General features: G+C 42.7%; 1 protein-coding gene across 1 annotated transcript in view; it reads right to left on the bottom strand.

The window, feature by feature from the left end:
* Window positions 1–4,485: 4,485 nt before the first annotated feature.
* Window positions 4,486–11,647, bottom strand: part of klhdc8b (kelch domain containing 8B) — a gene marked incomplete at both ends in the record, with an annotated part of 130,554 nt that continues 123,392 nt past the window's right edge. Inside the window, one exon of the mRNA XM_079179578.1 lies at window positions 4,486–4,682. Within this exon, the coding sequence (XP_079035704.1) occupies window positions 4,486–4,682 (197 nt within the window). The remainder of the gene's footprint in view (window positions 4,683–11,647) is intronic.

The raw sequence follows: 11,647 nt of genomic DNA, 5'->3' as shown, positions 1-11,647 counted from the left end.
CAGCCGCACATTTAATATGATGACATGTCAGATTTCAGCTTGTCGTAGAGTAAGTGGCAAAAAAACGCAATTAATGCTTTGTGAAATAGGAGTTGACCTCAGCTCTACAGAGCATTTGTGTGTCTCTCAGCCCGCTGTTTTGATTTTACAGCCCACAAGTTTACTATTGTGGTCCAGTATCCCGGCACTCAACAACCTTGTGTCCAGCCACAGACGGGCAAAGTTAGCTGGTGAACACAGTGGAACATTTCGCAGCTAAAGAGCCAGATGTTTCAACATGTCCTCCCCTGGTCATTGGCCCTGCGTTTCAAACTAGGAGGCTTTACAAATCAGTGTCAGTTTTGGACGTGTCAGCGACGGCGCGTCGCTCGTTACATGCATAGTGTCTTTCCAAAAAATACTTCCAATGTAGGTTTACTTAGTTTTTAAGTACACTAAAGCAACAGGAGTACTTGGTTAGGTTTAGGAAAAGAGCATGGTTTGGTTTATAATAAGTATATGTTTGTTACAGGAAAAAAACTACACTTGTAGCTTGTCAATGTCGACATTGTTTCATACAGACAGCGTTGTGTACTGCATCAGTTCCTCGGACCGTCTCAAAAGGACACGGATGGGTTTACAATGGCGTTGGTTGAAAGCCTGGTGCGTCTCATGCAGACACTAAAGGGTTTGTATCAGTTGGCACTGACCAAGCTGTGGTATTTGACTAATTGCGGGAGAACAGGTTTGATATTTTCCTCAGGAGCTGGTGGAGACTAAAGAGCTTAAAGAGAGTGAATATCAGAATATTAGAAACAAGACTGCTGAATGTGCTTAGCAACTGTTTGCGAACAACTTTGTCTGATCAACTTGAGGCTCAATAGGTTCATGTTGAGTCTACAGCTTGAGCTGCTGCCCCCGAGTGGCCAACAAGAAATCATCAAATGAAGCTTTAAGATCTCGTGTAGAGAGCTCAGCCTTGTTGCTAATTCTTCCCTGTGGCGCCATTAAAGAGGCATCTTTAAAATACCACAAGGATGTGCTGCAGGAGCAAGTTACAGGCAAATAAACTGGCCATTCTGCCAAATATCTACTTCTCAAAATACATCCATGACATAAAAATAAAATATGATTTTCATCTCTCCCCGTACACACACACACACACACACACACACACACACACTCAGTGGATTCAAGTAGGCTGATCAGTGTTGGATGGAGAGGGCATCAGTCCCAAACCAGCAGTGCTGTTTGCAGACAAAATGATCCCGGTGCTCTCTCCCAGCTTTCGTTAACGTTGCCAGATAGAGCTGTGAGTGATCGACTGCATTTCTTGCACCCTCCGGCTAACAGGTCTGCTCATGGCTCTGCGTACAAACAACACAAAGGGTGTGTGTGTGTGAGTAGTGGCTTATACCTGACACACTCATTGGATGCACACCACACTGCACCAGAAATAGCCATCCCTCAACTGGCACCTCATCTGAGCTCCAGCGGCTGCAGTGCTCCCTCACAGCAACAGAAGTCTGACTCTGTTAACGAGGTCTGACCAGATGGTGCAGACCAGACACGTGTATGAAACGGGGCATGACAGGTAAAAAGATGCGTCTATCTGTGTGTGTGTGTGTGTGTGCGTGTAAGAAACAAGGCTTATACTGGGGGTCCCTCTTCCTGTATGTCTCTGACTTATCTGCAGTCTTTTTCTCTCCCCCCTCTCTCTATCCATATGACTCTTTTGAAATAGAGTTTCCTGTATTGAGAGACGTAATTGGTCAATTCCGTTTGTCATGCAACTGCAACAATTATTCAGTTATTACAAATTGTTTGAATGTAGCGGATGAATGTCGTCTCTAAACGATGCCCCGTGCATCTCTGCTCTTTCTTGTGCAACTTTTAGTAAAAGCACACCTAAGTGCTTTGACTACTTTAGTTGCAAAAAAGGCCTTTCATACGCTAAATAGATTCAATTTGAAGCTTTACACTGTTGTGTGTCAATAAAAATTTTCAAATTAAGCAGGAACCCATCATTTTTCGTCTGTACCGCCATCTGGGACCAAGCCACGTGGACTCCTGAGTTACAGTATATTCTTAATTAATATTCTGATTGGAGAAGCTGATTGCAAAACTGCTACCAGAATGGCAGGATAAGAAAGAGGCTGCTTGCCACATGGTAACACAATACACTGGGTAATTCCTTTGTTTTATGCCCAACCTGGCCTGCTGTCCATAAGTCACTGAATCTGTCACAAAACATTCTGCACTGCCGCTCGCTCTGTCATCTTTCATCCCCAACTCTTGTACGCAAAGCCCGACCTCAGCCAAAACAAACTAAATCTCCACCAAAAGTCTTCAGAGTATCAGTTGCTCACCCACTGTACACTTTTGGAAATAAACTAGAACCATGACGGGTTCTTCGGTTTGTCCCTCGGAGAACCCTTTTTGGTTCCTGGTAGAACCTTTTATGAAAGGTTTCCGGCTGGAAACCTTTCAGAGGGTTCTACCTAGAAGTCAACATAAAGGTTATATGAAGAACCATCTGTGAAAGGTTCCACCCAGAACCCTCTCTGGAGGTCCTATCCAGAACCTTTCCACCTTCTAAGGGTACAAACAAGAACCCACCCTAAATTCAGAGGGTTTCATCTAGAACCTTCCCAGATACCATTATGCATTCCTTTTAATATTTTTTGGATCTCTGTCTCCACCCTAACCATGGCTTTAGTTTAACCTGGAGCCAAGGGAACCAAGTCCAGCAGTCTTGGACCTCATGGGACTCATACAGGGAGGGGGCTGATGTTGGGCAACAATCAAGCCTAACAATCACAGTTTTGGGGGTCTGGCTGGGAGGATCTTTAAACACCTTGCTTTCAACAACCCTCGAAAAAAAAACTCTTCAAAAAAGGATTCCTCAGAAGCAAATGATTCTGGGTAGAACCTCACACTTCAAGAAGAACCTGTTTCAATTCTGATCCTGTTGCTTCGAAGCTGTGCAGGAAGCGGCATATCTAGCAATTTATTGGCAAAGTGACAATTGTTTGGAACATACTGAACATACAGACAAATGGGGGAGAAGTTGAATGTGCTGCAGGATTGAAAAAAACATTTCTGTTGGCATTTTGATATGTTTTGCTTCACCACAGCACGCTTCCTAAGCAAGCTACACACCTTTCATTCCTCTTTTAAAGCCTACAGGTATTGACTTGATATTAAGACTGATTACGCAAATATGCAGCAGCTATGATCATGAAAGCCCACCGGGGTTAGTCCAAAACAGGCTATTCCAGGCCGTTCCACTACTCTGCCAAAAATCACACTGCAGCATTGTAAGCATAATCCTAAAATCAAATCCGTAATATATCCTATTTTAAATCCTCCTTGCTTAAATCCAGATTAACAATAGTGCTTCAAATTGTTGCAAAGGTATCAGCACCTTAAAACCCTCTTCTCCGGTAAATAAAGTTGAGGTAAATAATACAATATACTGCTATCACTCAAACAAACTCGAGGGGACTAGAACATGTCAGGAGGCTGTTGTTCATATTAATATTTATCTGTATGGATGCTTCAGTGCAGCAGGTACGAGTAACTCTGCATTCGCTCCACGAGCAAGCACACCGTCTGCTACTGTGCGGCGGACCGTTTGAGCCTTTGGGGATTGATTGGGATTGATTGCTGCGGTGCTAGTCGAGGTGGACAGATGGGTAGCAGAGCGAGGTGCCGGCAAGTTCGACCACAGTCAGCTTTTTCTGCAACTAGGAACAAAGGAAACACAGTGACTGTGGTCAACGTAAGCCAACGCGTCACTCGTTGTAGAAAAATGACCGTTCTTCTGACAAGCAGTCGCTTGAGATGCAAGCGGCGTGAACGCATGTTAAGGGACACCGTTGTCGACACTGCGGTAGCGCTTGCTAGCAGTGCTAACTTTCACATGTATGCAACAAAAATAGAAGAAGAAGAACCGAAACATTCACAAAGCTAGAACATCACTGTCTAAAACTCAGCTGTTGTGTCTAAGGTCATAGAAAAGTGTCCGAGCTCACTGTCGCAGCAGCAGCGCAGAGCGACGCTGCCGCAAAAAAAAGAGTCACAGATATGGCCCTATCTTCCTTTAATATCCAGAAAAGTACCCTGCTTTTATTCTGAAAAATGCTCAACAGGTCAAAGGCGTGTTGTTTCCCCAGACACCATGTGTGTCTCGTGTTTTTCTTCCTCTGACAGCGTAGAAAAGCTGTCCGTTTGCTGTCCTTGCCAGTCACAGCAGCCGGCTGGAACGTCCTTTCATCTTGTGTTCGTCCAGCTCCGTCACAAACTGTCTCTGCACTTGAAAATGCTTTGTTGAACGTCAAAAAGTTTTGTTAAATCCCAGCGTGCACGAGGAATCCATCGGTTGGACATAACGGTAGAGAAATCGAAGCACGATCCCCCGTGATCCATTTCATCTGTGTTAATGCGCGCACATGAATAAAACATCAATGCCGGTTTGGGCTCCCACGTGTGTGTTTGCGTATGTCACACCGTTTCCGGTAAGCAGAGGGCTTCCAAAGCGTTACTGGGTCCCTGGGCGACTCCGCCGATGACAAAGAGCATGTTGGCTGCCTGCAGGAGGGCAGAGGAGCAGCGCGCGGTGGGCATGGGCGCCACGTACTCCCAGCGCCGCTTCACCGGGTTGTAGCTCTCCACCGTGCCCAACGGCGTCGGTTCATTACCTGCCAAATGAAAAAGGAACACGTTAGGATGAAAGCAATTATGTTTCAAATGCAGCATCAGCCAGGCCTTTCATTCAGTTTGGAAAACAGTCGGAAACAGACAAATATTCATGGCTTGAATCTGCTGTCTGAACTAGACAAAAGGCATTTTAAGCAAACAGATATTAGATCTGAAGTGAGTTATTGCATTTGAATAGATTTTGATTATTACTGATGACATTTTAAAACAGGGCATGTCAGACAACACTGAACACATTCATATAAATTAGGTTAAATAAGTCAGAGCTATGATTTTGATGGATTAAAACATTCAATATTAATTTGGTTCCAGTTGCTCAGAAGATGAAAATCTTTACTGCATGTATTCATGACATGTCTCATCAGCGACTGTCCCCTCACACGGATCACCTCCGGTCCAGGTGTGACACACACACTTGGACTGCACTGAGAGCTAATACAAACACACGTGCACACACAAATGTAACGACATTAAATCCAAGGTAACACCACCTACAGCAATGTGATGGAGAATCCCCATGACTCCACCACCCCCCTGGAGTCGTAAACACACTAAAATAGTCTTGGAGTAATAATAATACAATAATCTGCCTTTTACTAAAAGAGCTTTTGTCTGCAGCTTTAGAGAAGGTGGTGTGAATATTGGACTGGCATTCAATGGAAAGAATCACGACTCTAGAGGAACGCTGATGTTGTCTGCTGGATGGATAAATAAGCAACTGTTTGCCAAGATGTCCGCCACAACATTTATACGGTGATAATATATCAATGTGCTCGATTAATGCAGGTTTAAATATGAACCGCCTCGTCATGTTGCAGATTACATCCACGGCTGTCCAAAAAGTCATCGCCTCATCATTTTTATCCTGTTAGACGTTTGTGTGACATTGTCTTAATAAGCATGTGAATGATTGAGTTACGGCCCAAAAACACGTTTTGTGAGATCGACGTGACCTTTGACCTCCACATTCTAAGCTCATCATTGAGTCCAGGTGGATGTTTGTGCCACATTTGAAGAAATTCCCTCCTGGCGTTCCTGAGATATCTCGTTGGAATGGACTGGCGGACGGATGGACAACCAGAAAACATAACATACGAAAATATCATGGTTCCCCAGTATCATGGCATATGATATTACACTACTACATCACAGCTAATAACATCAGCTGTGAGTTTTTTAAATAACGTCCTATGATATTCAATAATTAACATACAGTAGGTGCCTGACAGAAGAAGTCTGGCTGCACTGTCTGTACCTTTTTACTCACACACACACACACACTCTCATATACAGTGTGAGAACCACCAGTTTTAATGTGTGGTGTGCCGTGATAGAGGTAGACCGTTTTGATAGTGTATCAGCTTTGTAGCACTTATTATCTTCTATATGTTCCATAGTCGGGACTTTTGAGTTTCCTTATTTGGAATTCTTGCCTGTGACTTATTGTAAACCTACCTGCTAACTCACAGATTTACCAAAGCCAACATGTCTGCTAAAGAAAGAAAGCTGTATTTTTCTTAAAAACCTCCTGATTATTTAGAGAAGATTACTTTAAAAGCTGCCAACGTACTGTGGCTGAAGGTTCAATTACTGTTCTTTCACATAGTTTAGAAATGCAAAGTAGCAGCAGCAGTTTTGAAAGCTTCTTTAAGAGTGTAGCAGTAATATTATCTGTCCTCTCTGAGGTCTGCTGTGCCTCCTCTCTCTCCCTTCCCCCCTCCCTCTCACCTCAGGTGCAACCGCTGTCATTATGCATCAGCTGGCGCTAAGTTGTTGCCGTCGCCATGGAGACCCACATCACAGCGAGTCTCCGAGGGACATGGGCCGGTGAGTGTGTGGTGTTTGGCGTGTGTGTCCGAGGAAGACTATTATCATCGTTTTGTTGGAAGAACAAAGGGCGGCGCCGAGTCGGCCTTTTCAAAGCAATCTGGGCCAGCTCACGCTAACACACCCACACACACACACACACACACTCCGCGCTGCTCTTGGATCTCAAAGGCTCCCTTTGATTGCTCGTGCTTTGATTCACGGCCGACAGACGTCATGTCAATTCTCCGGCCGCTCCTCTTGTCCTCTGTTCTGCTCCCTCTCTCCTCCTGACCTTCATTCCTCCTGTCCTCTTTACTTCCATTACTTCTTGCTGTAATCCCTTTTGGCTCATCTTACCTGTCTCCGATAAAGCTCACTTTTTCCCGTCTTTTCTTTATTTAATTGCTCATCTTCCTTATTTCTTCTCTTCTTCTCTTTAAGTCCTTTCTTAGAAACATCTTCTACTTCTTCTTAACCCTCGACTCATCCGTCCTCCTCATGCTCCGTTCAGCCCAACTCCTCTTTCACGATGTCCGCCTTCTAACCACTTACTAAATCTCCATTAGCTTCATGCTAACATTTAGCTGTAACGCTGTTGGATTTCACCAGTCGTTCAAGGAGCGATTTGTATTCATAAATTGTTGTAATTCACTTTGAAATTAAAGAGACTATCCTTCGATGTGCCTCACGTTTTTTCTTCTGACATCCGAACTGATCTATTAGAGGCCTGCTTGTATCAGTGAAACGGTAGAGCTGGGAACAAACTTTAAGATAATTGAAAGCTAGAATACGAGACACCCCACACAAAACAGTTTCCACTGATAAAGACAGATGTTCCATTATGTTTTTCACACATGTAGACATGTAGATATGTAGGTGATTGGGGTCACAAAGTTAGAAAACTCCTGAAAGGGATCAATCGCACAAAAATCAGTCGCTTAAAAAATACAAAAAGTCCAAAAGAACAATTCATCTGTTGCAGTCTGTATATCTTTTGGCATTTTCAGCTCCAATATCAGTTTCATCCTCTACTGTTTCCGTATTCTTCAGTGTTTCCCTTTCTGAAGCTCACAGCTGTTTGTTCTTCTGTCTCTTCTCTTCGCCTCCCTGAGACTTCCCGTTGCGTCTGTTTTCAGACAGCGAGACAACAGCACAGCACAACAAACCTGCAGAGGAGTTTGTGGTGATGTTTGAAATGTAAACAGCAACATTTACAGCACTTATCATATTTTAGCAGGCAATTCTCAGCACTCATCCTTGATCTTCTTGCTGTTCTCCGTAACTAATGTTTGTGTAGTAGAAGCAGGAGACGCTTTCAGGGGACAAATGGCAGCTCAACATGGCCACCATGACTCATCACCACATGGGCGAGCTGTACACCCTGGCAAGAGACACAGTGAGACAAAAAAGTTGCCGAAAATCGATAGAAGATGTGCACGGTATACTGATTTAATAACATGGAGTCTTCAGCTTTCAGAATCCATAAACCAATTGTGTGTTGTCCAAACTATGTCCTATTACCAAGCATTTTAATAATAAAGTTGTACAGATTTAGCCTTTGTAAATATATACGAGTAGGTTGTGTTCAAAAGATCCGGTATATATATTTCGACAGTTTACAGAAACATGCTCGGTAGTGCTGTAATCTAGAATGCATCTGAACAAACCTTACATCGAAACACACACAGCGGCCTGTCAACGGGGAAACAAAGCAGTCAAACTTGACATTTTACCGTCACACTGACATACGTCTATGTTCCTGTCAAAGTATGTAACCAAGGGCTATGTGGTCTTTGACAAAACGGGAGATTTAGCTTCCTAAATGTTTGCAGCAATGATAAACATCCAGAGAGTCACAGAGATTGTCTTGGAGAGACGGACTCTGACTGCAATTCTGCTCCAAGTGAATCTAGATTCAGACCCCAGATGGCGACAGACAGCATCATTGTAATCCTCTGAGCCAGAGGGTTCTAATGAGGTCTATTCCAGCACGATGGGCCTTTGCATTCTCCATTTATTCGCCTTATGGCAAGGAGCTCTTTGGTGATATGTGAATATTGATCAATACTCATTGTGTTTAATACTATTTCAATGTTTTTGGTCGATTTATGGTATTTGTAACATGGCTATATGGCTGTAAATAGGGTTATGAAGTAAAACAACAGTCAACATGTAAGGAGTAAACATGGCCAAAACATAGAGAGCGCCTGAGATTATCTTTAAAAGTTCTGTTTTCAACGTGGTATTTGAGTGTATTCTCAGCAAATGTAGAACAGTTAAAGTCAAAGAGTTGAAGACATTCACTTGCATCATTATCTCTATATATTTGTTATAATAGTGATATTGCCTTTGAAATTTAGATGTGATACTACGCAAAGAAAAACGTCTTATTTTTGCCTTTATTGCGTCTCCACTATCTCTAGAATGGTAATAGGAATGTGTCTACCTCAGTCCTTAGCCTCTTACCATTCAAATGAGACCTGAAATATGCATTAGGCCTCATGTTGTGCAGTTATTCCTGGTTCATTTTGGATTATGTGTTTTTTCTGATGGATAGAGCTAAGAATGAACAGTTAGCATCCGACAGCACACCGGAAAAGATCTTCTAAAGAGAGGCGGAAACCAGCAATGTATGAAAAAAATAGGGTTTTTTTCTGGCCTTACTACCAATACTTCACCTCCATGGCTAAAGTGGCATGAAGTGGAGTTCTCTGCGTCTACGATGCTGTAATACTTTATTAACATACACACACACCTTACTTGATTGGATTATATTGTATTCTATTTTTCAAATGTGAGCGAGAGACATTTCTACCATGCCTGGGCTGTGGGTGGTAGCGGGTCCTTTGGTTTGTGTGTTTTTCACATGCGTTTGGTTGTGGAAAGAAATGGCCATTTTGTTTCAACAGCAGACCGACTGTCCCTCTACGCAGGAGAGGAGTGGAGATCATGTTGCCCCGTTCTCAATCCCCGTCTATAATAGTAGCTCGGGGGGAGAATAATCAGTAATGTATTGGCTCATAAAAACTCATAATGACAATCACCCAAGCTCAGGATTCATATTTTATCTTACCCATATCTACCTCCTAAATGGCACTAAATGTTCCTCGCTAAAAGTTTATCCTTCATAAAGCTGCTAAGAGCAGTTTTTTTTACCCAGAAACTGAGAGATAATAAACTGATAGGAAGGGAGGGGTTGATGTCGTTATGGATGACATCATGTTTTATGAATTCACTTTCTCACTATGTCTACAGTGATTGGATTGACTTGTTCATGGTCAGTGCTGAGATATTCCAAGTGCTTCAGCGCAGCAATAGGCCTTTCTCCATACGGGGTACACCTGGTGTGGACTCGTTTCCTTGGCAAGCTAAACTCCAGAGGACGGGAGAACTCAGCTTCATCAAGCAAACTGTGCAGTCTGATGCTGTCAACAAACTCTGATGTATTTTACAATATACAGCACACTGTTTGTTGTTATTTATATATAGTTACTAATCTTTATTCAAATGAAGTGATACCTGGACATATAAGGATGCAAAAAGAAGTGTTGTAGTCAGGACCACCTAAACGTAGACCGAGTCATGAGCGAGATCAGAGTGTATCGAGACCGAGACAGGACCAAGACTTTGAAATGACACCAAATCAAGATCAAGACCAAGACCGAGGGAGGTTGAGACCTTGTCAAGACCAAAAACAGACCAGTACGAGTAAAAATGCAATCCGGCCAGTCATTTCCAGAAACAATAACAGTTGTATGACAAAAAAGATAAAAGACTGGCTCAAAATTCCTGCCATTGCTGTTGTTGAGACACAAAATGCATCCTGAATTCTTGGCTACTCCAGCTTCACACGAGTTAACTCACAAAGTGTTGTCAAGTAAACCAAAGAAAGGCAGAGACGTCCAAACCGTCATCTACATCGTTATTGGATCTGTTGGTGAGCTGGAGCCTAAATAACCTTACCAGCCATCAACATGTCTATCGTATCAACTGGTTTTATTGTTTCATCTATTTGACTGTTTATTCAGGGTTTACATTGTACTTGCTTTTGTTGGGTCTCACTGTTGAGCTTTCTGTTGTTATATTACCTTGCTTTGTCTAAACACGTTGTAGTTCTGAAATGCTTTGTGAATAACTCCAGAGTCTTAAAGTTCAGACTGACCCACCCTTTACCTTCTAAAGCTCTTCCTAGCTCAATGAACCACCATGTAGTTCATTCCAAACTAACATTTAAACATTGTTTCGTGTTCCACGAGCCTGTCATACCATAATGTTGTGTGTGAACGTTGCCATGGCACTTTGCATTGACACAGAATGGCAAAATTACACAGAAGTTAGTCGCAGACACGGATCCTATCGACATACACAAATACAGGGGTTTACCTCAAGCCACATTATGAATCATTATACGACTCTGACATTGTGTTATTTCTGGCTCGCGGTTTAGGCGGCTATAAAAATATAATCCACTGTAATAGGCTTAAAGATGTCAAAGATGATGATGATGGTAATGCACATTGAAAAGGTTGAGAGGTGCAGATGAAGCAAATATAAAGTATATGTTAGTGCTGTATTTGGTACACAAATGCCTGTGTGTGTGTGTGTGTGTGTGTGTGTGTGTGTGTGTGTGTGTGCACATTTCTGGCAAATAATCTGATGATGAAATGATATGGCTGAGCACGTAATTGCACCTCAAATCTTCCTTCTCTGACGAGTTGCATCTAATTGCAATTAACATGTGGATAACAAGTCGTCGGGCGCTCATCATGAGCTACAGACACGGCGGGGGGGCAGAGATATCGGGCTGATGCAGAAGAGATGGACTGATACAAGGTGCGTAAGTGTCACTAATAAACACAAACACGGAGAAATGAACACGGACACAAAGTGACAATCACTGAGTAGCTTTTTCATGTCTGTGACATTCTTTTGAATGGTTTCAATAGTTTCTTTGTTTTTTACATTTTCAACTTCGAGCACAGAAGAGCTATTAAAGCCATACTAATAAAAATGGCGTTCATAAAAGAAAAGTACCTTGGATTATTTTTTTCTTTTTATCTTTTCAGATCTGAGAACTAACTGTACTGGTTGTGCCTGTTTGTTTGATGCCGTGCAACCTTGCCTTTAAAGATGCCGT

The sequence above is a fragment of the Pholis gunnellus genome (genome assembly GCF_910591455.1).
Source record: "Pholis gunnellus genome assembly, chromosome: 2".
NCBI classification, from domain to species: Eukaryota; Metazoa; Chordata; class Actinopteri; order Perciformes; family Pholidae; genus Pholis; species Pholis gunnellus.
Note: the sequence above shows the minus strand (reverse complement) of the source record. Positions and strands in the feature narration are given on the sequence as shown.